Consider the following 27,662-nt stretch of genomic DNA (forward strand, 5'->3'; position numbering starts at 1 on the left):
CATGCGTTATAGAAGAGCTGTTGGTCAGCATCTTCTGAAATTTCTGCATATATATATGAATGTATTAATATCAGTCATTTTACCATCAAGAATATAACATTATCAGCAATATTACAGTACTAAATTCTCAGCAGTCTTTATGACTTCTGTTTGTGGAACTAAATATAGGTGTGCAGGCAGGGCTGCATTTGTATCACCATGTACAATGACAACTAACCTAAGTTGTGGTTGCTGCCAATACTTTGCAACTAGTTCTTCTAGTAATTAGATTCAGATGACAAATGATGGGGTATTGTTCTTCAGAAGTCAAATGAATGACTGAGCAGTAAAGCCAGGGTCTCATAGATATTGATTCCTGGCTTGACGAACAGATGCATAGGTCCTGATATAACAACAATAGTTGTATAATTTGCTTGAGATTATGTGTTTGATTGTGTGATTGCTGTAAATATTATTTTCAGTAATATTACTATCAACAATATTTCTATCAGTAGTAATATTACACCAGTAATGTTGCAGTACTATATTATATCAGTAGTAATATTACTTCACCAGTAATATTACAGCACTTAATTCTAAGTAGTCTTTATGACTAATCCTCATGGAACTAAATGTAGACACCCAGTCATGTATTGGATGTATATGCATATATATATATATATATATATATATATATATATATATACATATATTGGATATTTGACTGGCCATTATTTATTGCATATGTAATCATGCTTGATAATTCATACTGCATACACAAAACATTCAAATAGTATATCAATTAACCATATAACCAAAGCATGTCAGACCCAGTGAAAGCTGGACCAAGGGTTCAATGAAAACATTTCTGTGGGTGCCATGTGAGATGCTCATGCCAAGGTTGCATCAGTGTTGTCATGACTGATGTTTTGGCAGCATCATCACATGTTGTGACCCTGTGTAGGCTGCCAGTAAGAAACTGGTTGTGGGTGGGACACATTGGAGTGTTGATGAACATGTGAATATCACCTGGTCTTCCCGCATGTGGCAAGTGCTGTTTGAAGGCAACAGTATGTAATCATTGAATTAAATATAACATGCTCTGTGAGGGAACCCATTGTGTGTTTGATGAATGCTTTTTTATAGTGTGTCATTTACGTGAATAGTTTCAAGTTACTAAGTTGATTAATTCAATGCCATTTCATTCTGTATGTACCTTATTGTGTGATATGTTCTGATTTTGCAATTTGATAACTCCAAATTACCAAATATATGGCCTTAATTTGCTGCCATGTTTGTAACATTCAGAGCTCTCCTTCATGCACACAGGTCTGTTCTGTAGTAGTATCAGTTAAATGTGTGATTGTGTCCTAGCTGCATGGTATTCTTTCTGTGGCTGATGTTTATATACACACACACATATATATGTATATATATTGTCCTGATAGTGTCCCACACCTGTTACCATATCATCCCTTGTTTATTTGGTCACAGACTGACGGAAGCCGGCCGCCATGGATACACCGGAGCCGCGTCACTCCAGCAGTCGGCACAGTGACCTGATGGAGCGCACACTGCAGCGGCTGGACGAGGCCATCCAGAGTCCGTCGGCCATCCTCAGGACGCGCCGCTCCGTCTCCGGCCGGCCCACCAGCCGGCGCTCACGTGGGTTGCAGCAGTGCACAGCTGTGTCGCACGCGGTCAGGTTACAGTGTGGGAGGCCCCGCCACGCCAGCCTCGCCAGATGGCCTCTGGGCGCAGCAAGACTCTGTGTCCACATGCGTCAATGTTTTCAATGTAGCGCACATTGACCACATACCTGCTTTGAATGGCCTAGCAGTGAGTACGGGTCCCCACTCGCGCCATGTGATGCCCCCGGGGATGCGTTGCAGTGGGTGTTCCAGGCGAAGCGCCTGCTGATGACCTGACTATGGACCTGACTTCAACGCGGTCGGCCTCCGCCAGAGTGAGTGCTGACCGGCCTGGCATTATCTGATGTACTGCCCTACCCCTCCCCCGGAAACTCGGGTCACGTAAATATATTGACTTGTTGTGGAGGAAATCGCGCCTGGCTTGTGGTATTGAACTCATTACAATGACTGAGGCATAAGAGTTTGTGGGCAATTAATTTATGCAGTGCCTGTGGTGTACTTTCCAAACACTGGTACGTTCAAACAAGATCTGTCTTTTTGCGCTTTCTAAATCGTAGTAGAACCCATGAGGTTGCCGCGCTCACGACGGCTTGTTGAGTATTAGTGTGTTGCTGCAATCACCTTACCCAGCAGACCATCGAAAACCATGATGCACCATTTAATTGTCTAACCAGACAGCCACTAATTGCACCATTAACCATTTCAGGTGCAATGTGTGATTTGTCTGTGATTGACGATTCCTTGCAAGAGGAAACGGAGATGACGATGCTAATCGATGAGGATCCCGGCGAAAAAGGTAGCCTACCATTGTATACGACTGGCATAAGGGACGTTTGTAATGGATGACAATGTCAAAAACGGCCCCGCCCCGCAATGTGCCATGAACTGTGTGTTGGTAGCATTTCAACCAAACAGCCACTTGTCTCAGAATAATAATATCGTCTCCAAACTACCATTCTCGGTGTAAACGCTGGTTTGAATTTGATCACGCCCACGTCAAACATCCAGCCTCCGGACTATGTCTTTGTGGAGAGTTTAGCCACTTGACCTTTCGCCACACTCGCCGTCTTTCTCTCCCTCTCGCCCACTATTGCCCCTCGGGTGTGACCGCCGGCCGCGGCAGCCGTGGCCAGTCTGTCGGACGAGTTTCTGGAGGCGCTGCAGCGCTATCGGCCCAGCATGAGGTGTTTCGAAACAGCTGGACGACTACCAGCTGCTGACGGAGCGGCATGTGGAGCGCCTGAGCCGGCTGATCCGGCGCGTGCCGGCGCGCCGCGGCGCCACCACCACTGCCCCGCCACACAGCAGGTGAGCCGACCCGCGGGCCCGGAACTCCGCTGCTCTCGCTCTGTCATCCGCCGTCGCGCTGTCAACAGCGGAAGTCGTGTTTGCTCACCTGCACGGGCTGCGCGCGAGGTGCGCGCGGTCTCTGCGCTGTTGTGGTCTCTGCCTCCTGGCGGTTCGGGCAGTCATAGTGGCTGGCGGAGCCCGTATGTGCTTTATGTGATGTCGACTTCGTACATTCCTCGTCAGACCGCTGCGGGTCGCTGCATAAGCTTCTTGACCCGATTCTGTTTGTCATATTGTGTTCTTCTACAACCCCTGTGCTTTTCTCACATAAGTTTGCACTTCTTTCCTACCTGCAAAGTTACCACCCAGATTCCTGGGGATTTGTTCACGGACATCTGGATGTGGATTCCTGCATGTCGCACTCATCTCCGCGTCCGCGGAACCCCGTGGTTGGCTTGTGTGGCGTTCAGCCGTCGAGGCCGAGCGTCCCGGAGCCCCGGCGGCCACCGCCGGCCACCGCGCCTTGTGGCAGCACGGTCTGACCGTCCCCCTCGCCTCCCCCAGCTGCACGAGCACCTCTCGAAGGAGCGTAACACGTGGCGGCTGCTGGCTTCGCTGTACCGGGACAGGCTGCTGGTGCAGTCGGAGGACGTCGGCGCCATGCTGGTGGACGCTGTCAACAAGCCCCTCTCCGACAGCCGCATCGCCGAAAACCTGTTCAAGGGCGACACCACCGTGCGGCAGGTGGGTCAGCGGGTCACTGGCGTGGGTCAGCGGGTCGCTGGCGTTCCACCGGCGGGTCAGCGGGTCACTGGTGTCCCACCGGCGGGTCAGCGGGTCGCTGACGCCTCGCCTGTGCAGTGGTAGACTGCTGCTGCCGTCTTGTGCCGGCGGTGGTTTGCGCTCTCCTTAACAACGTAGGGGTCAGCTGGTGGTGGAGTGACTGCAAATACCGGACTGCGTAAAGGAAGCGACCGCGTGGTTTTCCGGGTATTGTATGGTAGACTGAGTGCAAGAAAACCGGTTGTAACCACGATCCGACGGCTCGAAACCGCCGGAACCCAGTTCCAGCGTCCCCCCCCCCTCGGCACGCTTTTCCTTGCTGTCCACGTTCTAGTCCACGCTGTTCGTTGAGCCGTCAAGCCCGGCTGGCAGTGGTTGGTGACGGCTAAACCCCAGCCGTTCCCCGCCGATCGGCCGCTGTGTGATCGCTGGCGTGCCGTGCGCAGGCTCAAATCGTGGTGGACTGGCTAGAACTGTGCGCCGCCGACGACCTCGTCAGCAGCTACATGGACAAGGTGGAGTTCTTCGGCAACACGGCCGTCGCCTGGGAGAATACATTGCACGCGCTGCAGGCGCCGGCGCCGCCGGCCGGCCTCACCGAGAGCATGGACCCGGACGGACCCGTGCGAGAGGGCTCCAAGCTGCATGACCTGGACCAGGTGAGAAGCGTCCGTCCGACCGCTGCAGCCTGCTGACAAAGGCGGCGGCGGTGTGACGGAACGTGCCCGTGACGTGTCGTGGCCGACGTTAGCCTGCTTCACTTCCCTGCCCCGTGTCAGGTGAGCGTCCGGTGAGCAGGGAGCGGTCCGGACGAGCCCGGTGACCCATCTGACGAGGCTGAAGGATACACAGAAGGGGATAAGTGAGCCGCACAGCCAGTTCGCTGGTCTGCACGAGGCTTGGACCGATGGTCAGGGCGATACCGGGGTCGGAGCGCCATAGCTCTGACCTGTGCTTGCGTCATGTGTGATCTCCACTCCGTGGCTGACCTCTGACCCTTGTGCGACCCCGCGTGACCCCGTGACCCCGCGTGGCCGGCAGGACGACGAGCGCCGCCTGCTGCGTTACATGTTCGTGCTGGTGAGGGCCGGCCAGATGGCGGAGGCCCAGGAGCTGTGTCTGAAGGTGGGCCAGCCGTGGCGCGCCGCCGCGCTCGAGGGCTGGAAACTGCACCACGACCCCAACTTCGAGCAGCCCTCCGTCGCAGCCCAGCCGGTGCAGGGCAACCGGCTCCGGTGAGTGAGACAGCCGGCTGGTGCGGGACGGGCGGGTGGTACCGGAGCACCCGTGCGGTGCCGCCCACCTTACCTTAGTCTGTCCACATTTTGCCATTTGTGTCTTTCCAACCCAATACTTGTGCTTGTGTGCTTTTCCTCGGCGAACATTTTTCAGTGCGTTCTTTTCCCCTCAATCAATTTTTATCCCTACCACCATACGCCTTCGATCATTTGCACCGGATATCACTCTCGCCGTTTTCTCTCACCATTTTCTCGCTGGCCCGTTCTCTATCATTCCATCCCCTGCGTGCGGCATGATTCCATTTCAACAGTAGCCTTACGATGTCGTGCTGGGCGAATAGCTCCCGCGCCCGTGGTCCGTACCGCGGCCGTGATGAAGCCGGCCCGCTGGCACACCGTGACCGGCGCCGCTGGCTGTGCGCCCGTGGTCCATGCCGCGGCCGTGATGAAGCCTGCCCGTTGGCACGCCGTGACCGGCGCCGCTGGCTCTGCGCCCGTGGTCCGTGCCGCGGCCGTGATGAAGCCGGCCCGCCCACGCACCGTGACCGGCGCCGCTGGCTCTGCGCCCGTGGTCAGTGCCGCGGCCGTGATGAAGCCGGCCCGTTGGCACGCCGTGACCGGCGCCGCTGGCTCTGCGCCCGTGGTCCGTGCCGCGGCCGTGATGAAGCCGGCCCGCCGACGCACCGTGACCGGCGCCGCTGGCTCTGCGCCCGTGGTCCGTGCCGCGGCCGTGATGAAGCCGGCCCGTTGGCACGCCGTGACCGGCGCCGCTGGCTCTGCGCCCGTGTGACGTGACGTGACTTGCCGCCGGGCCGCCGCCAGGGATCTGTGGAAGCTGGCCGCCTGGCAGCTTTCGGAGGACGTGCGTCACGACGTGCACGAGCGCGCCCTTCTGGCGGCGCTGTGCGGTAACCTGGCCGTGCTGCTGCCCGTCTGCGTCTCCTGGGAGGACCGCGTCTGGGCGCACTTCAAGGTCAGCTGGCGCGTCGCCGGGCCAGCGCTTCAAGGGACTGTGGCGCGGGGCGCCCGGGCTAGCGGCCGATGGTTTCATCCGGATCGTGATCAGGGCAGGATAGTACGGTATGGCAGGCATGTGTCAGTGGCCGTCTCTACTCGACGGACATGTTCATGATGTGTCATTTTCCCCATCTAAAGGAATTCTCCATTTGAAGAAATTTAAGCAAGTGCCAGATATGATAAACTAAGCTCACTTTCAACTATTAGTACACTTTTAAGTGGAAAAGACTGCGCTAGACGACATAGTTTCTCTGTTTAGTAAATGTCCTCAATACGTTATTGTTTGATGACAGAATTGTACATTGCACAACACTGATTGAGAGCCAACTGATGGCCGTTATGTCTGGATGTCGTGCCCATGAACGCCAGATATGAACGACTCGACAATTATATTTGTCTTGGCCTTGATCGCCGCATGACTAATGGAATGACATAATTTGAATGACGTTTGTATGACATGGATGCCCGGGTGACCTCGAAATAGCCCCCTGCCTGAAATAGTTTGTACATCTTCGCGGGCGTTTAGAACAGAAACTAACGGGGTTTAGACCTTATGGAGGACGGGGCTTTGAATTGCACGGAACGATCTTCAATTTGACCATCTCAGTTGAAAACCCCATACGAATTGTGAAAAACTCCCCTTAAAAGGTACGCGCTCTGACGGCTCCATCACAGCAACTTTGTCGCCATTGTTCCCCTGCTTCCGATCATGCGATGTAATTTTTAAGCAGCCTGAGGCATAGCGATGCTCAGTCTGCGCTACATCATCGGGTGTTCTAAGGCTTGGTAAACAAGCGCTGACAGTGTCTTGCCATATGTCGCAAGACGCCCACAAGGCGTCAGTGAGCGCTGACAGTGTCTTGCCATATGTCGCAAGACGCCCACAAGGCGTCAGTGAGCGCCGACAGTGTCTTGTCATATGTCGCAAGACGCCCACAAGGCGTCAGTGAGCGCTGACAGTGTCTTGCCGTGTGTAACAAGACGCCCACAGGCATCAGGGGCGCCGAGCCGGATCAGTGCGCGTGACGCCGGCGGTCAGCTGTGCGCCGCCGCCGGTCGCCGGGGTCTGTAGCGTTCCGCCCCCGTCGCGCAGGTGTTCGTGGACTCGCGGGTGGAGGCGGAAGTGCGAGCCAACACGCGGTCACTGCGGGACCTGCATCCGCTGCCGCCGCACTACCCGGCCGACAGGTCAGCGGCGGCTCCACAGCCGGGCGGGCTGCCGACGCTGACAGGGCGCGGTCAGACTGCTTGTGACGTAATAGCGTGTGGTCCCTTGAGCTCGGAACATGTAGGTTGCATGGATACTGCGAGGAACCACCTCATCGTTTTATATTGGGCAAACGTCAAACGCATAAGAAATCGATGTTAAGTCCTGACTTCTGATGTGTGATTTCTGTTCTCAAACTAATATAAAGCTGGTAGTTGAATATATTGCTGCATCTTGAACCCTTTGTAAAGGGTTAACGTTTTAAACCTGATATATCGTGCTGCACATACCTGATATCCACTTTATCGCAAGTCAGCAAAGTTAATGTGAGCCGAAGTCTTCTTCAGCTTGCTGACGAGTGCCCACCTTCACGGGTGCATGGGTGCGTGGCATACTAATGCCACTAATAGTGAGTGTCAGACTTCAAAGCGCCAGTGTAAGAGCGCGTGGCGCCGCCGCGTCTGACCGCTGGGCGTGCCGCAGCGGGTCGCTGGCCAGCATGTTCGCGGACGTCGCCGCGCTGGAGGGCAGCGAGCGCCAGCCCGACCCCGTGGTGCGGCTCTACAACACCATACAGCGCTGCGCCATCCTGGGCGAGGAGGCGACCATGGTGGCGGAGATGGCCGCCTTCTGCGAGGTCGGTGAGCCCGCGCCGTTCCGCCGCTGACGTCCGGCTACCCAGCACGAGCGGCTTCGGCCGCATCGTGTGCTCCGTGGCGCTCTGGAGGCTGCGTTGACCCCATGCTGTGACGCTCGGTCATGTGCTCACCCTTGCCCCAGGTTAACCCTGCTGTGATCTGTGACCTGTGTTTGGCCTGTTTGGTCTGTGACCGTGGCCTCGAAACGTCGGTCGTCACCAGGAGCACGAGGGCAGTGAGCAGCTGCTGCGCTCGCTAGCGCACATCGTGCTGTTCGTGCGCCAGTGCGCCGGCGACGACGTCTCGCACGAACACTGCGTCACCGTCCTACAGGCCTACGTCGAGGTGAGGCCGGCTCCGTCTGGGGATGTGGCCAGCGTCGGCCGACTGCGCGGCCATGCGCCGAACGCAGTCAGCGGCGGCGCGAGAGCCGGCTTTTTGTCGCGCTTACTGTCGTGCCGCATGAGGTATTTTCATTTAGATACACCGGTATTTGTGCATGTTAGCTACAGGCCGGGCGGGATTTTTGTCAAGACACCTGCCTTTGGTGGTCGCTCTCATTTGTTGCTTGGTTGCGACTTTTCTATGTCGAGCCGGCGAGCACCGTCCGCTATGGATATATGCTCGGCATGGATGGGCCGCAAGTGTCACTCGTTATTCCGGCTTCGACGTCTTATAAATCCTGAGGCTGAATTGGGCGTCTAGGAATTATGAGTACTGGAGGAGATTTTGTCGTATCACTGCTGAGCAGCCAGGTTGTCGCTGCCGCGTCGTTCCCAGATCGTGCCCGTTCGAGACGTGCCCAGCCTGTTTGCCTGCAACGCGTGCGTGCCAGCTTTTGTCTGGTGGGCTGCCCGTCCGCTGTTGCCGCGTCGTTGTGAGGTTGCACGGACAGGACAGCCAGTGTGACGTTGCTGCTCCGATGTCAGGCTGTGCCCGTCGGTCAGCCGGTTTGCTGTTGCGGTGTTGATGAGCGTCTGTACGTGCTGGACAGCCGGTTTGCTGTTGCAGCGGCCGTGTGAGTTGGCGCCTCGTGGGCGGCCCACTGTTCGGCGCGCGCGCGCTGCAGCGTCCGGCGTGAGCGCGGACTGTGACGCGCGTCTGCGGCCGGCAGAGCCTGGTGCGGCGGCGGTCGGTGCCGCTGGTGGCGGGCTACGCCTGCCTGCTGCCGCCGGCCGACCAGGTGCGCTGGTACGCGGCCCTCCTGCAGACCATCACCGAGCCGGCCGAGAGGCTGGAGGCGCTGCGCCTGGCGGAGCGGGCCGGCCTGGACGCGCCGGCCGCGGCGCTGGCCGTGGTGCGCGCCGCGCGCCGCCAGCCGCCCGCCGCGCCCGCCGCCGAGTTGGCACCCGAGACCAGCGACGACGACCGGCGCTGTCTGACGGCCGTGCAGTGGCTGCTGTTCGAGCCGAGCCAGCGGCCCGACGCCCTGCGTGAGGCGAACGCCGTGTGCCGTCGCCTGCTGCTTGCCCGCAAACTGCCGGCCGCCCGCGAGCTCATGCGGCAGGTGAGAGCGGCGGCGGAGGAGCGGCAGGGCGTGGGAGGCGGGAGCGGCACCCCGCCGGGGACCGTGGGGACCGTGGACCGCGCGCCGAGCTGGCGCCGAGACCGCTGGTGAGGAGTCGTGACGTGACGGTTCTGGGAGATTTGTGTTCCATGTGGCTTGTATGTTGATTTTGGGAATGCTTGCCGTTGGTTCCCAGCAACAGATAATGGCGGGAACCGCTTGATGATATCCTGGATATTCGGCGCAGTGGACGCCGCGCGACTGTGTGTGGTTGTCAGCGCTGGGCGGCTGACACCCAAACCACGCCGTCGGTGCAGCGGCACCTCTGGTGCGTCGCCGTGGGTAGCCGTTTTGAGCGCTGGCCACCACCTCTGGCGTGTTGAGCGTCGCGTGGCGGGGGTGTGCCGCGGCACCTGTGAGAGCGCTGTGCGCCACTGCCGGGCCGGCAGATCCCGGACGACAGTGTGGCCACCGTCCTCGAGCTGTGGAAGGCCTCCTCCAACGAGACCGAGCTGCCACCGGACCAGGACAATGTGATCAAGGAGCACCTCTGCGTCAAGGCGTTCCTGGTGAGCTGGCCCCTCACGGCACCGGTGCCGCAGCGCCGATGGTCCGGTGGACCTGGCGCCGCCGCGGGCTGACGTCGCGTTCTGTCGCGATCCGGCGAGTCTGGTACCGCTGTGGGGCGGCCCTTGCGCTGCTGTGGGGTGGCTCCAGGCGCCTCTGAGATCTGGCAAGCCCCGCCCCTTATGCTGTCATTCTTCAACAGGCACAGTTCGGCACTACCCTCGCGCGCGCGCGTGTAAGGATCGTTGGGATGCGGCGGTGTCCTGCTGCCTTAGCTGTCGCGTTCCCCAACTGTGCTTGACGTGCTGGACTGACCATAAGGGCATTCGTCCTCTCCAGCTGCGTAAATCGGCTGTGCCCTCAATCGCTCTCTGACGTACCTCTGCGTCTGCTAGCGTCCCCCAACGCCCCCGCCCGCCCCGGTACGCTGACGCCATGCCCCATCCAGTTGGGGCAGGATGCGTATATCGACTGGTCGGAGCAGTTTTACAACCAGCGGCCGCGCCAGCCCGAGCTGCGAGAGGGCGCCTCCTTCACGGAGACGGTGGCGCACGAGCAGCGGCTCAAGCAGTACCAGTCAGCCGTGGAGCGATGGGAGACGGCGCATACCGCCATCACCAAGGTGGGGCAGAGATAGCTGGTGACGACGCCACCGTTTTCCTGGGATGTCTGGATTGGCTGGCACTAGTGTGTTGCGTATAACACGGGCATAAAACGTCACAAGTTGTGACGTTCCATGCATAGCCGTTCATGACGTGATGTCACCCAGCTGAGTTTCCGCTGTGCTTGTGTTTGTGCTGGCCTCATGGTTGTAGGCTCCAGAGCCGGAGCGCTGCGTGCGCCAACGCCTTCGGCTGTCCGTAACGTCTCTGTCTCCGTTCTCAGACGACCACCGAGCGTCTGTACAATGTCCTCATGTTCCCCGACGGCGGGTGGATGGCCGACCGGCCGCAGGCGCCGGCAGCACCGCCGTCGGCCGTCGACGGGACCGAGGAGCCGGCGCGGCAGCAACAGATGGCGGACCTGCGCCGGCTGTACGTGCCGCAGACGGTGGCCGTCCTACACAAGGTGCTGCACAGCAGCCAGCGCCTGAAGGAGGCGACGCAGCTGGCCGACCTGGTAGCCGGGGAGGAGTACCAGCTGTACAAGGTACGACCGGGAGCGCCATCAGCCGCCTGCTGTGCAGGGCACGGAGGGCGCCGTAAGCGCCAGCGACACACGGTCGAGTGCGGTACCCGCTGTGCGAGATACGACCGGGAACGGTCCACCTGTGGATTGTACATCTGTGTACGGTGTCAGCAGTGAGCAAGGTGCGAACGGGTGTGGAGCATGATATATGCAAGGCGTAGCCGAGTGCGTCGCCAACAGTGTACAGGGTACGCGTAGGTACGGGGTACCAGCTGTTCAAGGCATGAGGCCAGCGGTACGACCGGCTCCGTACCGGTTGCACTGGGTATGGATTGGTGCCGTGCCAGCTGCGAAACTAACGCCAAAGGTGCTGCTGGGCGCCTAATTAGTAGTGCTGCGCGTACAAGGCACGGCTTTCGGACAATCCGCGGGTAAAGCCAGGACGACTTATTGGACGTCGGGTGACGGATGTTGGGTGTCTGGACTCCGCCGGGGTCGGCGGCGCATAATGACCTGTCGTGTCGGCTTGCCGGACCTGGCTGACGCTCGTGTGTCGGCTTGCCGGACCTGGCTGACGCTCGCGTGTTGGCCTGCTGGACCTGGCCGACGCTCGTGTGTCGGTGAAAACCAGTGAGCCTGACGCCGCTCTGATTGCCGCCTGTCGCCGTTCCAGGAGTTCAGCCAGCTAGAGCTGCAGAGTCTGCTGGGTAAGCTGCGCGAGACTTCGCTCGAGCTGCTTGACCAGAACCTGGACGCCCTCGGCTACCCGTTCCAGTGAGGCCGGGGCGGCGGCTCGACGGCGGCGCCGCTGGCCGGGACCCGCCGGTGCCGCCACGGCGACGGGTGCGTCCCGCGGTGGTGACACCTCTGTGTCTCTCGTGTCCGGTCGCCCGCACGCGGTCTGCTGTCCCTACTCTCCGGGTGCTCAGGTGAACCTGTGGCGTTCCGGTGAACCCGTGGCGCTGAGGTGCACTCGTGGCGCTCAGGTGCATCCGGGGCGCTCAGGTGAACCCGTGGGGCTGAGGGAACCCATGGCGCTGAAGTGAGCCCGTGGCGCTGAGGGAACCCGTGACGCTGAAGTGAATCTGGGGCGCTCAGGTGAACCCTTGGCGTCGGCGCGCTCAACTGGCTTGAACCACGCGGTGGCCTTCGCCGCATCGAGGCCCGTGACGTCATGTCAAAGTGCGCAGAATGGCATGTGTCGTGGGCGCTCTTCACACCGCTATGGCGGACTCAGTTTTTTGTTGGAATACACGGCTGGCTTATTACACTAGGCTCTCCCGACGTGATGCCTGTCAGGCTCTTCCCGGTTCAGCGCAGAATAGCGCGACCTGTTCGCTGCGGGATCACGCCACGGCCGACCGACGTCAGACGAGCGCAGCTGCCGCCAGGTGCCGAGAAACCGATGCCGTCGGCGCGCTCTACAGTCAGCGCCGCGGGCGCTCCGGCCTAATGAGGATCAGTCGCCGGCCGGTCGGACGACCTTTCTTTTGCGTGCCGTCCTGTCTTGTAAACAGACGGCTAATGATGTCTGCCGGTGCTTGTCAGGCGGTGCCATGTCTGCCCTCAGCTCTGGGCACGGCTGCCGATGGCGGCAGCGGCACCACCCGCCACCCTCGTGCGGTACCCGGCGCCGCCGCGACGACAAACGACACGCGGGTGAGGGGCTGCGGTGTATTTCTGCGGGCCCGCGCGGCCGCGGCGTAGCCGGTGGCGCCGGGGCGACGCCGCACACACCCACGCCTCGATTGTACGCTTTGAGCTGTGGGCCGGTCGAGACGGAGCGGGGCGGGCTGGCCGTGACCGGCGGCCGACCGCGCGCCCACCGGCGCCACGCCGCGCGCGCCGGGCGCCCCAAGCCTACCGACGGCACTACTGGAGCCCGGCCACTGGCCACCCTTAACCTAGCAAGAGTCGCAGGAGGGCGAGGGACGTCGCGGCGGGCCGGCGCCCGCGGCGCCGCCGGCTGGCGGCTCCTGCGCCGTATCTACAGTCGGCTGGGCCCGGCTGGGCCCTCCGGCGTATCTACAGGTGACGGCGGCAGCGGCGCGCGCCGCGGCCGCCACCGTGCCGCCCTCCTCTCACTCGCTCCCCCCCCCCCCTCCGTGGCGGCCTCCTCGGGGTCATCTCCGGCGGCTCGGCCGGCGCATCTGCAACCAGGACGCGTCGTCAGTCGGCGCGCTCATGCGGCATTCGCTGACTGCGCTGATGTTCGCCCGCGGACAATGGAGGATGGACGGCGAAGCAGCGGGACAGCTGGGGGACCACGGAAGCTGATCCACAGCGACAACTGACGCTGCCGCAGGAGCCGATGGACACGGACACATGACACTGACAGAGCCGAGGACACAGCACAGCTGCAATTGATCGGGACCGACGGACACTGGTCGCATCACGTTGATACAACACCCCACGGATAGTGGTGTGGCAGGTGTTAATAGGGCGGTATGTGAAATGCAGCAGAACAGACACCAGTGAACCAACAGTGCAACAGATGCCGGTGAACCAACAATGCAACAGACGCTGGAGATCCCACCATGCAACAGACGCCGGTGAACCAACAATGCAACAGGCGCCGGTGATCCATCAATGCAGCGGACGTCGATGACGCAACAGATCAACAGACTCAACAGGCGCAACATCGTACCAGACGCAACAGACGCTGCCAGGGCAAACTTGGGCGTGGCAGTCAGGTGAGGATGAACTTGCGAACAGTGATATTCAAAGCCGAGTCTCATTTTGCAAACCACGCGAAGAGATGGGGTGATGCAACGCAGGTGTTTTCGTTTTGCAAGCCAGCTGACTCGGTCATTTCGAGATGTGACAGACTGGGGGGCTTGACATAGAGCGCCTTATGTGGTTTCAGCTTCGGTAAAATAGGCAAATTTCGAAGATTCCTCGGATTCCAACGCCTCTTAATAAACACACCCGACAACGCGTCCAAAAATAGTCCTGTGCATCCCGTCCTGTTCCATCGTCCCTTGCCAGCTCTTCTCAGTGAAAATCACATGTGGAAACGCAAGAACTAACAGGTGGTGACGCAGCCGGTCGGCGCAAATGACGCCCAGCGCCGGTGAGGGCTGCTCAGTTCACAGGGAACATCGTAGTTTACGTGGCACCCAGGACCCACGGCTATAATATTTGTAGTGAAGAGGCGGACGATACTGTATACCGCTTACAGGAAGGCACGAGAACATAAGCGTTCTGAGGCGGCTTGGGACGAACCACACCAAACGTCTACACAAGGTCAGCATTGTTGTAGAGCATCACTCGGCGGCTTCCAATCGCACAGCCATCCACTTTTACGACAACAGCGCACGGTCGAGTCGCCGACAAGGCCTACTCGAACGAGACGGCAGTATAGGCGGCGTACAAGTCATCGTCTCATCCCGTTTCTCGTACAGCCTCCGCCGGCCAGAGGCCGCTGTTCGGCGGCGGCAGGCTGGGTCACTGCGAGGAGGCATCACCAGTGACGACTGATCGATGGCGGCCACACCACTGACCGATGGCGGCCACACCACTGACCGTTGGCGGCCAGATGGCGACGTGCGCGCCACGCTCGGCCGCTGCCAACTGACGCCGGCCGGTTAACGACTGCGGTACGGCAGACCGCTGACCGACCGCACCGGGATGTCCCCGTGAGAGGCCCTGCCGCCGCCCTGAGAGGATACCCCGTGAGAGGCCCTGCCGCCGCCCTGAGAGGATACCCCCGTGAGAGGCCCTGCCGCCCCGGGGCACGACTCGATGCCACCGCATGGGGAGGAGGGAGCGGGAGACTCTGTTTCCCGTCCGGTTTATCAGGATGCAACGCACAGCCGGCGTCCGACTCAGTTGCTGATTTATCGAGGCACAGAACCATGGAGGCTTTACAGAAGCAGAGAATTGCTCTCATATCAGTGATGCAACCAGAATGTGTGGTGTGTGGCGTTGCACTGGGGCTGGCCGGTAGTCGCTGTATCTCACCCAGCCATAACGGCCACCTGAACACCTGACACCTTCAGGAGGTCGCTGGCGAGCCCCGTGTCATGGCCGCTGTCAGCCGATGTATTTCGGGCGCATCGCTCACACCAACCGACTGAGCGGCTCTCATCACTCGCAGCGTCTGGAAACATTCATGTGGCAGCTCAAAGCCAGGCAGTTATCTTGGATCTGACCTTGATTACCAAGCCTCTCAACCCAGCCGGCCGCTCTGCTCCGTTCCTCCACGACAGTGTCGGGCATTTCAAAGGCGGGCGGCATCGCCATGACACCGAGGGACAAAAGCTGCCGTTGCCGACCGTATTACCGGCCGTGAGAGTTTTCGCTTTCAGACCACTACGCTTTCAGCGGAGCCAACATCCACCGCAGGCGGAGAGGCTGGGTTTACGACGGCGTCACGTGGAGCCGCGGTGTTGCTCGTACCTTTGTGGGGCTGACTGCATCTCCGACGGTACATATTTCATCTGTGTTCAGGACCGGGTCATGGGTGTGGCACCAACGTGATGGTTTTGGCTGGATATTGGACGACACAGTATCAATCTGTGCGGTGCCACCCGTGTCAGACTGGTTTCATTTCACGCTGCTAAAGACGTAAGGCAGGAACGTTTATCCAGGATTTGGCCGACATGTACAATAAGAGATGATGCCTAAGACCATGGCCTGTCCAGACATGAGATGTTCCAAACGCGCAGTGTCACCGGCGTCGGCGCGGCCGCACCGCGCCTGGGCCGCCATCCCGAACCGCGGCGCGCCTCACCATTTACGACTTGGTGACGGAGAGCCGGCGCGCGTTAGGCCGGTCGTAGTCCTCCATGCTCATGGAGCGGTTTCTGCCGGTGGCGCCGGCGCCTCCGCTGCTGTTGGAGAGGGTGCGGGTGCGCGGGTTCACCGCCGTCAGCACGCCCAGCCCCTTGCAGAACAGCAGCAGGGTGTTGGCAAACTTCTCCGGCTGCAACGGCACCAGACAACAACCGGTCTCAGCACGGAGGCGGCAGCGGCCAAGGCACTAGAGGAGGGACGAGCTACCACACCTCGCTGCAAGAGCGGCGTCGCAAGAGAGGCACGCAAGGAGAGCCAGTGAAAGTGGAAGGCGACAGCGACAGAGTCGGTGCGTTCCTCCATACGTCCGTCACACATATCATGCGTTGGTCCTTCCCGTGATACGATTGGGCAGTCGTTCACAATTGTAGCACGGGGGCAGCTGTATACGAGGGTGGTGGCCGCCACACAGGGGTGGTAGCTTTCACACGGGTGTGGCCGCCACACGGATGTAGCCGCTACACGGATGCAGCCGCTAAAGGGGTGTGGCCGCCATATGGGTGTGACCAACGTGCAAAGATAGCGTGCCCTGACTCAGCTCGTCTAATCCGTTTAGCACATTTTAGTACCATTGATGACACGCCGCCTTATTAACGGCTGCCTGTAATTAGTCTCGAAATAATGGCTTCAATCAAATTTAAATGGCTTGCTTGTCTGGTAAAATGCAAACGTTATTGCCACGTGAACGAAACCTCTCCATTCGCGCAACGGCCATAACATGAAAACGCCTTGGTTTTAATGAAGATCTGAAGGGCTAGAATAAAACCTTGCTTTTCCATGCCAGGTCCTCCTGATCGGCTTCCGCTACCTTCCATTGATTTCGTTCGTTTCAAGGAGAAACACTTTGGGATGGGAGACGAGGTTGCTCGAGTCGGGCTGGGACAATGAACATCCCTGAGACATAGGGGTCAGCGCTGCACAACATCCTGAGAGACAAAAGTTGGTTCTCCCTCAAAGACACGGTCCGCGACAAGAGACAGGAGACAGGGGTCAGGGGACAGCACTCGGAGCCGCTGACCACCATGACACACGGCGGCATCGGCCCCGGTGGCGTCGGCCCCGGCGTCGCTCAGCGCCCTGATCGCCAGAGGTCCCGCCCTGACCCCCCCCCCCCGTCCCCTGTCCTCACGAGGCCAGCGGCGGGCTCCGACCGCTGACTCACCGCCTCGATCAGCACGTCCCCTACGTCGTCCAGCTTGATCAGGGATGACTTGGCCTTGTTCATATGGGCGTGCATGGTGTGCACGGTGTGTGGTTGTGAGATGCCTTAGCCCCCGTCACGAGGAGCGTGTCCATCTTTCAGGTCGCCGACCAGCGCCGAGAGGTCCGTCCGACTGCAGACGCACCCAGACCGGGTCAGTATGACCTCCGTGTGGCAGGTCGGGTCAGCACGAGGAAGTGTTAGGTCAAAATAATTTAGGTCGGCGCGATGAAGGATGAAAGGACGCTATAACGATCAACGCCAACGCACACGATGATCAATAGTCAATGATCTAACACACAGCGCATTGACCAGCGATCGATCGACGCCGTAAGATACAGTGGCGGACAGTAAGACGCAGGAGGACACTGTGACAGGTGCACACCGAATGCGAACGGGTCGGTTCCACATCAAATCGTCTTCCCCACAGCTGAAGCGTGGCCACTTGCGTTCTGGGGGGGACCACAGCTGAAGCGTGGCCGCTTGCGTTCTGGGGGGGGGACCACAACCGAAGCGTGGCCGCTTGCGTTCTCGGGGGGGGGGGGGGGGGGCAGGGAGCATTAAGCTCAGCAACTAACATTCTGTCTAACATATTTGAACCACGACTTTGGAGCAACCAAGATTTGCCCTTGCGAGTAACAACAGAAGCGAATTCGCGTGGCGAATGTTGCATGGCGAAATCAATGATGTGAAGAATACATCACCTTTTGCCATTTCACTGCTTTTAATGACTATTGAGCGATTTGGCTACCACAATCACCCCGAGGGGGCCGAGGGGCGCGGACGGGAAGTTGTGCAGCCAAAGCCCCTCCCCTCCATTCTCCTCCCGGTATGCGCACCAGACACGCAACTTCTTCCCGAACCGCAACCCGCAGCCCACCCCGTGCCGCCCGAGATTGGGCAATGACCGTAAAAGCCGATACATCACCGCCCTGGTCCAGCCTTAGTCCGCGTGCTCTTTGGAGACCACATTCGGTACAGGGTCTTAAATCTAGCAGCTTGCATCAACTCAAGATTGAAGCAAACATAACAGCTTGCCGCACGTAGTCCATTACTATTACAAATTAATTGTCAGGAATTACAAGTTTGTACATTTCATGAATTCAGCCAGGGACTCACTGTAAGACAGTTGCCACAAAACGTTGGCAGACTTTTACAAACAGATTGCTTAGACAGCCTTCAAATAGCACACTTCCGTCTCAACAAACCATTCCTGGGGAACAATTGGTTCCCCTTACATGCACACTGTTGCAACATGTTCTGCAGAGCACATATCGAATGACGTCAGACAGTGCCTGCGGCTCGAGCTTATCACCTGTTACATAACACGCCCCGCTCCTGCACGTCGTAAAGCCTTTGCATGTTTATGGTCTTTATAGCATAGCTCTTCCATATAGCACAACCTTTGTATTGTCCTGGACGTAGTTTTGCAACCGTAGCCCTTCCTTAATAGCGGAGCCTTTGCATTGTTATGAACGCCCATCGGATAAGCTCCCTGTCAATTGCATTAGCAGCGGCAGGGAAACTCGCTTCGAAAACGAACAGAAATAGCACAGGATGCGCAAGTGCGGCCCATTTCTCCACGGGAAGCCCACAGTAGGACGTCTTTTTCCAATACCACCGGAAGGCAAGACAGAAACGACCCCGCCGCCGGCCCGGCTGGCCGGCGGCGGCCGCCAGCCCGGCGAGATCGAGCCGCCCCCCCCCCCCCCCCCGCCCCCTGGCGGCTTCCTCCCCCTCGACCCGGCGGCGGCCGATCAATGACGCTGCGAATCCGATGGGCCGCACCCCGGCCAGCTGGCCCAAATTCGAGGAACAGCCGAGTCGGCGGCCGAGTTAGGACAGCGGTTGGACAGGGCCGCAACCGAGGCAGGGGAGAGGCCGGACAAGGCATCAGCCGAGGCGGGGTAGCGGCCAGACAGGGCCGCAACCGAGGCAGGGGAGAGGCCGGACAAGGCAGCAGCCGAGACAGGGCAGCGGCCAGACAGGGCACCGGTCGGACAGGGCAGCGGCCGGACAGGGCAGCGGTCGGACAGTGCAGCGGCCGGACAGGGCAGTAGCCGGAACAGGGCAGTAGCTGAGACAGGGCAGCGGCTGGCCAGGGCAGCGGCTGGACAAGGCAGCAGCCGAGGCAGGGGAGCGGCCGCACATGACAGGAGCGGAGGCAGGGGAGAGGCCGGGACAGGGCAGCAGCCGAAGGCAGGGGAGAGGCCGATCAGGGCAAGCAGCCGAGGCAGGGCAGCGGCCTGCAGGGCAGCAGCCGAGGCGGGGGAGAGGCCGGGACAGGGTACCAGCCGAGGCAGTGCAGCGGCCGGACAGGGCAGCGGCCGGACTGGGCAGCAGCCGGGGCAGAGCAGCAGCCGGACAGGGCAGGCGCGAGACAAGGGAGAGGCCGGACAGGGCAGCAGCCGAGGCAGCGAAGCAACCGGACAGGGCAGGAGCCGAGGCAGGGAGAGGCCGGGACAGGGTAGCAGCCGAGGCAGTGAAGCAACCGGACAGGGCAGCAGTCGAGACAGGGGAGAGGCCGGGACAGTGTAGCAGCCGAGGCAGGGGAGAGGCCGGGACAGGGCAGCAGCAGCGGGGCAGGGGAGAGGCCGGGACAGGGCAGCAGCCGAGGCAGGGGAGAGGTCAGACAGTGGAGCAGCCGAGGCAGGGGAGAGGCCGGGACAGGGCAGCAGCCGAGACAGGGGAGAGGCCAGGACGGGGTAGCAGCCGAGGCAGGGGAGAGGCCAGGACAGGGCAGCAGCCGAGGCAGGGGAGAGGCCAGGATAGGGCAGCAGCCGAGGCAGGGGAGAAGCCGGGACAGGGTAGCAGCCGAGGCAGGGGAGAGGCCGGACAGGGTTAGCAGCCGAGGCAGGGGGGAGAGGCCGGGACGGTGGTAGCAGCCGAGGCAGGGGGAGAGGCCAGGACAGGGCAGCAGCCGAGGCAGGGGAGAGGCCGGAACAGGGTAGCAGCCGAGGCAGGGGAGAGGCCGGGACAGGGTAGCAGCCGAGGCAGGGGAGAGGCCAGGATAGGGCTGCGCACGGGGCGGACATCAAAATGCAACACAAACATGTCGCGGAGACAGGCCGCGTTCGGTCCGTCACAACCCAAGGGGTCATAGCCGGGACATAGGCGGATCGCGGACAGGTTACAGGTGAACCATAAACAGGACACAGGCGTAGCGCATACACACAGACGAGCACATGTGAACCAAGGGCAGGATCGGACGAAAGACAACATGTACGCGACACAATAGGTCATTTGTAGGTCACATGTGAACTATGGGCAGGATCGAACACAAGACAAACATACACACGACACAATAGGTCATTTGTAGGTCACATGTGAACGAAAGGCAGGCTCGGACACAAGACAAACATATACGCGACTCAATACGTCATGTGTACGCCACATGTGAACCAGGGGCAGGATCGGACGGGAGACAAACATATACGCGACACAATGGGTCATTTGTATGCCACATGTGAACCAGGGGTAGGATCGGACACCGAGACAAACGTAAAGGAGACCAGAGGCGAATCCAGAGGGCCCGCACCTATGGGGGAGGGGGGTCATTACCACGGGGTCATGGTCCCCCCGTTGGGCCTCGAAGGGGCGCATCGGTTCCGAGAGGGCCCAAGAACAGGCGACCAAGAACAGTTGCAAGAGAAAGTGAAGGGCCCACGAGCACATAAACATTATTATTCACTGATTGAGAGAGTGGCGATTTGGAGGTCTTAAGACCGCTTACGCTGTCCAGAAGCCCTACGCTGCTTCGGGGGTCCTATATGTCCACCTGCGGGTCAACGTAATCGTTAAGGGGCCTTCTACGTCACCTTTGATTTTTTTTTTGCATTTGATCGGAGGGCCCTCCGCTGTTGCTGGGGCCCTTCCTGCTAGCGTGCCGGGACACTCATCGTAATCAGGAACCTCACACAGATTTTTTCCGTGTGCCCGAAATGTTCCATACACTCAAGCCTGGGGGCCCCATATGTTGACATACCGGGACGTCCTTGTTAGCTCAGGGGTCCTTCACGTTGGTCACGCTTAACCTACCGGCACACTCACGATATACTCATGGGCCATCCACATTGGCCTAGGGCCCTTCAAGTTTTCTGTCACTTACTTAGGGCCCTACTCTCTTGTCTGGGGTCCATCTGTTAACCTTCTTGGCTCTCTCGGTCGTTCGGGGCCGTCCAGATTGGGTCTTGGGTACTTCTTATTTAAATGGAGCGCCCTATACACCTATCGGGGCCCCCATCCGTTCACCCGCTCGGGTGCACTGGATTGTTCGGGGGCCCTTCTCATTGGGTTTTGGTATTTGAATGTAAGGTCCCATGCCCTTGTCGGGGCCATCCGATAGCCTCCTTGGGTACACTCGATCTTTCGGGGGTCGTCAACACTGGGTTTTGGGCACCTCTTATTTGAATGGAGGGCCCTGCACTCTTGTCGGGGCTCCATTTGATAACCCGCTCGGGCACACTCGATCGCTCGGGGGCCCTCCTCATTGGGTCTTGGGTACTTTCTATCTGAATGGAGGGCCCTACACTCTTGTCGGGGGCCCCAAATGTCAACCTGCTCGAACACACTCGGTCGTCCGGGGTCTTGGGTGTCACACATTGGGTCTTGGGTGCTTCCTATTTGAATGGAAGGCCCTACGCCCTTGTCTGGGGTCCTATCTGTTAATCTGCTCTGGCCCACTCGATGATTTAAGGGGCCTTCTACATTGTGTCGTGAATATTTGTTATTCGAATGGAGGGCCCCACGCTCCTGTCGGGGGCCCCATCTGCTACCTTGCTCGGGCACACTCGATCGTTCGGGACCATCCACATTGTGTCTCGGGTACTTTCTCTTTGAACTGAGGGCCCTGCGCACTTCTCGGGGGCCATTTGTTCACATTTTCGGGCACACTAGATTGTTCGAGGGCCCTGCACATTGGGTCTTGGTATTGGAATGTAGGGCCCTACGCCGCTGTCGGAGGCCATCTCATAGCCTGTGAGGGTACACTCGATCTTCCGGGGGCCCTCCACAATGGGCTTGCGAAATTGTTATTTGAATGGAGAGCCCTACGCTCTTGTCAGGGCTCCTTTTAATAACCTGCTCTGGCACACTTGAACGTTCGGGCTCACCTACATTGGGTTTTGAGTACTTCCTATTTGAATCATCACATTTTACGGAGCGACATCGACCCAAATTCACGGAAAGCATCGACGAATAGCGTCGTTTGACGACCGATGGACAGGAAGCGGTTCCACAGACGAACAGCGGGACGTGCCACCAACAAGCACGAGGGGCGTTCCACCGACAAGCACGAGAGGCGTGCCACAGACGAGCACGAGGGCGTGCCACAGACGAGCACGAGGGGCGTGCCACCAACAAGCACGAGGGGCGTGCCACCGACAAGCACGAGGGGCGTGCCACCGACAAGCACGAGGGGCGTGCCACAGACGAGCACGAGGGGCGTGCCACCGACGAGCACGAGGGGCGTGCCACCGACAAGCACGAGGGGCGTGCCACCGACAAGCACGAGGGACGTGCCACCGACAAGCACGAGGGGCGCGCCACGGAGAACGCACCAAAAGCGCAGAGGCAAGTTCCACGAAAGGACAGAGAGACAGTCGCATCGAATACGGACATGCAGCAGGCAGAGAAATGCCGCTCAGACGGACCGAGGGACGAACCAAGCATCACTCTGATGTAGAGGGACATGCCACAGACAGAGGGGTAGCGCCTCCGATGGATAGAGGGACGTACCGCGAACGGACAGAAGGAAGCACTACAGGTCGACGGACTGCGCACCAGCCACGGGCGTTCTAAAGACGCACGGAGGGGAGGGGTGTATTGCTCGCGGTTGGTCACTAAATTCAAGTTGGGGGAATAAGCGTGAATGTGCAGAAAGGTGCACTGCAGACAAACAGAGGGTGTTTTTCACCCGTATAATGCTTGCCACACACAACCAGAACCGCAAGTGTGTCGTCTATAACGACATTCATTCACCGGATCTACTAGCAGCAAGCACTGTACTCACTCAAGGAAACACTGAACAAAACGCTGGAGGTTCTTGGCATTGATTTTGCTTTTCAGCCGCTGCTGAAAGTCCTTGATGAGCTTCTCTCTTGTGGATGGATCCATGTCGCCATCAAGTTGCTGGAAACGCACATAATGACGTCAGTGGATGAATGGAAATGTCAGGCTGGTTGAGGATGCGTGATTGCAATTGCCTTAGGGCTGCCAGCGTGTGAGATTTCACTTTTTGATGTAAATTATTCTGCTGGTGTTGTTTGGAATAATTCAAAAACAGCATCGATTACCGCGGTCGGTACTCACAAGACAGTCAAGAAATAGTTACATATCTGGAAGCACTGAAGGCTGAAATGCAGCTAAGACAAACAAGAAGTGGTCTTTTCGCTGACGACACGATTGGACTACACCCAATAAATGACCAATCACATGATTGGTGGCAAAGGCTTTTTAGCTGCTTATACTGTTGCTAGCGTTTTTATACTGAAACTTTTATTCCGTTCTATAAGCTGAAGTAGCCACACACGGTGGTCACTCCGTGGAGATGCTCGGTGCAATACTACTCCTGTTGCGTTTCGTGACAAAAATATTTGCTGACCATGCATGTCTACAAAACAAACGCGCATGTTCCTTAAAAGGCAGAAGTAACACCTCTGAAAAGGCAGATTGAAAATGTTGCATGTCCATGTTGCATGTCTGCGTGCGCAAGACAACTTCGTCGATGCCACCACGACGATCCAAACGCACCACGTGCCGCGCCGTGGTGCGTCGGCTGCGGCGGCGTCCTCCACCGCCCGGCCGGCCGGGACCTTACCTCGCCCCCTCCAGGTCAGCACAGACGCCGCGCCAGGGACCGGACTACGCCCCACCACCGACACACAAGGACAGACCAGACCGCCAGCGCTAGCGAGCAGCAGCAGCGGCGGCGGACGCGGCGGGCGCGGCGGGCCCACGGACAAGCGGCCCCGGTCAGGCGTCAGTGGAAGCCATGCGGCGGCAGGCGGGGCGCCCGGCCGCTGTACGTTACCTCCTCCAGGGTCTGCGGGAACCGGCAACAGAGAAAACACGAACAGTGGTCAGTGTGTGGCCACGGCGGTGGCGGGCGGTGCGACCGTGCGGGCCGCACACCGCCGCCCCCGGCCGAGAGCGGTGCGGAGTGCGAGGTGCGCTCGGTGCCACGACTCATGCGCCGCACGCGCCCGGCTCGACCCCGCTGCGGTGTGGAACGACGCGGCCCTTTGGCGTGTTCGTAGCCCGGCCGTGCGCTGGTGGGTGACGGGCACGACGGGCTATTTTCGACACGGCTGCCCCGTGACAGGCACGGGATTGTCGTCGCAGCCGTAAGGGTGTTCGTGCGGCTCTGGGCCGTGTCTTCAGACCGTGTTGTCCGGAGTGACTCGACTTTCAGGGCTACCTGAGCTCCAACATTCAGGTACGCCTCTCTCCGCGGAGCCGCCGCAGGTAACAAGCGACTAGGTTTGACCTTTCCACCGCGCTACGTCGTCGGATGATTAAGGTGTGTGAGGAAGCCTGCGGTGAGTGAGCTTTAGTGTCGTTTGCGCAAGATGGGATTTGAATCCGTGATCCAAGATTTAACTCCTCGGATGGATCTCCATCCACAAGAATCCCTCGTGGACAGAAGCTCAACCACTTTGATTAATGTACTAGGAAGCAATGTGCTTGAACGCAGGGTCAACGGCTAACTACATCGATGAATGCACTGGAAAGTCTTGTGTATGGGTTCAAAGTGTTAACATGGACGGACCATGTAGAGCCGGGTGCTTTGCGTAGGCAACATTTCCCCTCCCAGCTGGAAGTGACCCGGGCCCCCCAGATGGGCCACGGGAAGGGGCCCCGGCGACACGGCGTCACGACAAGGGCACATCTGTGCCACAGCGACCGCACGCGGCGGCCACACCGGCCAGCGGCGGTGCCCAGCACTAGCACACACGGATACGACAATGAGCTGCAGCGCAAGCCAACACAAAACAAACCGTCGACAGAGCCACAAGGCTGGTAAGCCTCGCGAACACCCAGCGGCAGGTAGTCACGAAGCGCATGGGGCAAATAGCGCCGTGTCATATACGCCGTGTCATATACGCCGTGTCATACACGCCGTGTCATATACGCCGTGTCATATACGCCAGCAAATGGGCCATCGGACCATAGGCTAGCGGCCTATCGAAAACACACTCAGCAAGGCATGATAATGCACTTAAAATGAGCTGAAAAAGCAGTGTCACCGTCAAACTTGCATTAGCAAGGCACAAGCTGTTTGTTTTTCTGGCGGACTGCACGAAAGGCTCGCTTGCTAACGTAGCTGATGGCCAGGCATTATAGATAACGTAAGCGGTTCAGCACTTGCCTTTGACGGCACAGCGTACGTTTCCCAAAGAAAAAATCATGAGACATAGCTCACAGAAAGCGGGTACCTCGTAGATAATATATGATATCTGAGGTAAGGAAAGAAGAAAAGCGTAGAAACGCAATATTTCCATGTGCACGAAGTGGGAAGCATTTAAAGAACTAACGGTAGAGGTGGTAACAGCAAACCCTTTGCTCCAAACCCCACGATGTCTATACGATCTAAAAAGAAGTGCGATTGCGACAGCCCGATTACACCAGAGAAACGCATCGCTCATGTGGTAACAGCTTTGGTCGAGCGTCAGCGCTTACAAGATTGAATTATTTTTCCACAATAGCTAACGCAGTTTAGATAAACACAAACCCTGCGTCGCGAACGTCGCCCAGAATGAGGACAACGAGACGACAGACACCGCGAGCGCGTCACGACAAAGCCACACTTAGCCAAAGTCACCAGGCTCACAACATCGACACGTTCAAACGAATGCCCTGAGCGGCCGACGATACTTACGCTGCCGAATCGGTGGAACACCAGGTACTGCTCGGCGCTTGGGTGGTGGCCGATCGAGCTCAGCTTCCAGTTCATGAACTGAAAGTCACAGATCATCAACAGATTAGGCAACACAAAGTATCTTTGCGACAATGTAGCGATGCGTTTTGAAACTGGGTGACAGCGACGACATCAAGGGAATTTGTACGGAATTTGGCATGCTGCAGACGCGGCACCGTTTGTCAGAAAGACAAAACTGGCAAAGGTTGACGGGAGTCGCTTCATCCGTGATGTAGGCGTGGCTGCCACATTGTAGGTGCAAACGGCGCCAAAAAGGCACCTTAGGAGCATTTTACTCAACCAGAAATGGAATTCAACACCGAGGCTGACGCAGTGCTACTTTGCATGCCTTCTGCTGAGATGAGCGAGCACTTAGTTCGATCAACAGGCGCAGGTGGTCCGTTCAGGTACATGACGCAGTGCGTTGCTCTTTGCTGAGCGTGTTGCATCAGCCGGGGGCAGCTGGCGGGCGGCACCCAGCCCCCCCCCCCCCCCCCCCCCCTCCTCCAACGCCAGACCAGCACCCAGCACCACTGCGGTGGAGTCCGTTCTGACGCACGGGGCGCGTGATGACTTGTACATGCTCAAATCGATTTCAGCATGTCACACACATTCAAATTAATGTTCGATTCCGACCGACGAAACGGGACTACTGCGGCATAACCAATAAGTCCGTTCTAAAGTGAAATGATCAACAAGCTAAATACACGCTCAATACGCACTAACTCAGTGGAAGAAAACACCATCACGAGAAAACGTGACTTCATCTGGGCCATATCGCAAAATTGTCCAATGGCAAGTCGTACTTGCCAACTCATTGCTGTCAACCCAAAGAAGCGGCACAGCCTTGACGGCAATTTACATCTCCAAGGGAATCCAATGCTATCATCAATCAGTTCAGCTGAATCGCCACTCAGGCCTGCCGCCCAGGGACCACGCGCAGCGGCCCGATACAGCGGCGGCGCCCCTCCCCATCTCTGGCCGGGCTGCAGTTGGCACCCCGCCAACTGGCGGCCGTGGCCGCGGGCTGCGTACTGCATAGCGCAGAGCTACGCCGGCTCGGCCTTCCCGTAACAAGCCGGCAGCCGGTCTGGCTGACAATGCACCGCTCACAGTGCAGCAAGCGAGAGGCCCGGCGAGACAGCGACAGTCTGCGGTCCTGACCAGCAGGCGACCTCCGGAGCGGCAGTGTACGGTGTGGGTCAGGGAGTTCAGGCGGCAACAGTCTGCAGTTTGGACCAGTGAGGGCCTCACACACATAACTCTGCAGCCTGAAGCAGCAAACGTCTCCCATTGAAACGGACCGGGCCAGTGAGTGGTCTGTAGTCTGGACAATGACGGCAGGCAGTCCGGATCAGCTAGCGGCTATCAAACGGCGGCAATCTGCAGCCTGAATGAGCTAGCGGCCCTCAGACTGCGATTGCTGATGTTAAGACAATGTAGTCTGGACCAGCGAGCGGTCTTCAGACAGCAATGGTCTGTATTCCAGACCAACAAGGGACCATCAGACAGCGATTGTCTAATCTGGATCCACGGTAGGCCCTCAGACAGTGATACTCGGCAGTTCAGACTATAGGGAAGATCTAGGAGAGCGACAACCTGCAGGCTGGACCGGAGCGATCGGATATCAGACCGAACCTGTCCTTCATGTGGCTCCGGAACGTGTAACTCATTCATTGAGACTGTAAGAGATCTAAGAAGAATGTGACATAGTATTCAGATTTATATTCAGGCCAACTAA

The 27,662-nt window shown here is 58.6% G+C and overlaps 2 protein-coding genes and 1 long non-coding RNA gene across 3 annotated transcripts in view; 2 read left to right on the top strand and 1 right to left on the bottom strand.

The window, feature by feature from the left end:
• The first annotated feature begins 1,925 nt into the window (after window positions 1–1,925).
• Window positions 1,926–2,794, top strand: LOC119109431 (uncharacterized). Its single transcript, XR_005095412.1, has 3 exons — window positions 1,926–1,945; window positions 2,338–2,427; window positions 2,755–2,794. It is a non-coding gene; the product is annotated as an uncharacterized LOC119109431 (long non-coding RNA).
• Window positions 2,795–2,810: 16 nt separating this feature from the next.
• LOC119109789 (nuclear pore complex protein Nup107) lies at window positions 2,811–10,997 on the top strand (the record flags this gene model as incomplete). The annotated part of the gene is made up of 13 exons (XM_037233544.1): window positions 2,811–2,939; window positions 3,486–3,665; window positions 4,151–4,363; window positions 4,746–4,939; window positions 5,765–5,915; window positions 7,053–7,147; window positions 7,650–7,803; window positions 8,027–8,149; window positions 8,919–9,038; window positions 9,132–9,311; window positions 9,761–9,880; window positions 10,327–10,500; window positions 10,764–10,997. Coding segments are annotated over exons 1-13 (2,067 nt in total), but the record flags the coding sequence as incomplete, so codon positions are not given.
• A 1,669-nt stretch (window positions 10,998–12,666) lies between these two features.
• The window catches only part of LOC119109430 (uncharacterized protein ZK1073.1-like), a 28,045-nt gene continuing 13,049 nt past the window's right edge, over window positions 12,667–27,662 (bottom strand). The window contains 8 exon segments of the mRNA XM_037233043.1: window positions 12,667–13,156; window positions 15,742–15,933; window positions 16,966–17,058; window positions 17,061–17,103; window positions 17,105–17,137; window positions 23,015–23,133; window positions 24,035–24,046; window positions 25,883–25,960. Coding sequence (XP_037088938.1) covers window positions 15,745–15,933; window positions 16,966–17,058; window positions 17,061–17,103; window positions 17,105–17,137; window positions 23,015–23,133; window positions 24,035–24,046; window positions 25,883–25,960 — 567 coding nt within the window. The 3' untranslated portion in view covers window positions 12,667–13,156; window positions 15,742–15,744.

The sequence above is a fragment of the Pollicipes pollicipes genome, unplaced genomic scaffold, assembly GCF_011947565.3.
Source record: "Pollicipes pollicipes isolate AB1234 unplaced genomic scaffold, Ppol_2.1 Scaffold_7231;HRSCAF=8579_pilon_pilon_pilon, whole genome shotgun sequence".
Classification (NCBI taxonomy): Eukaryota; Metazoa; Arthropoda; class Thecostraca; order Pollicipedomorpha; family Pollicipedidae; genus Pollicipes; species Pollicipes pollicipes.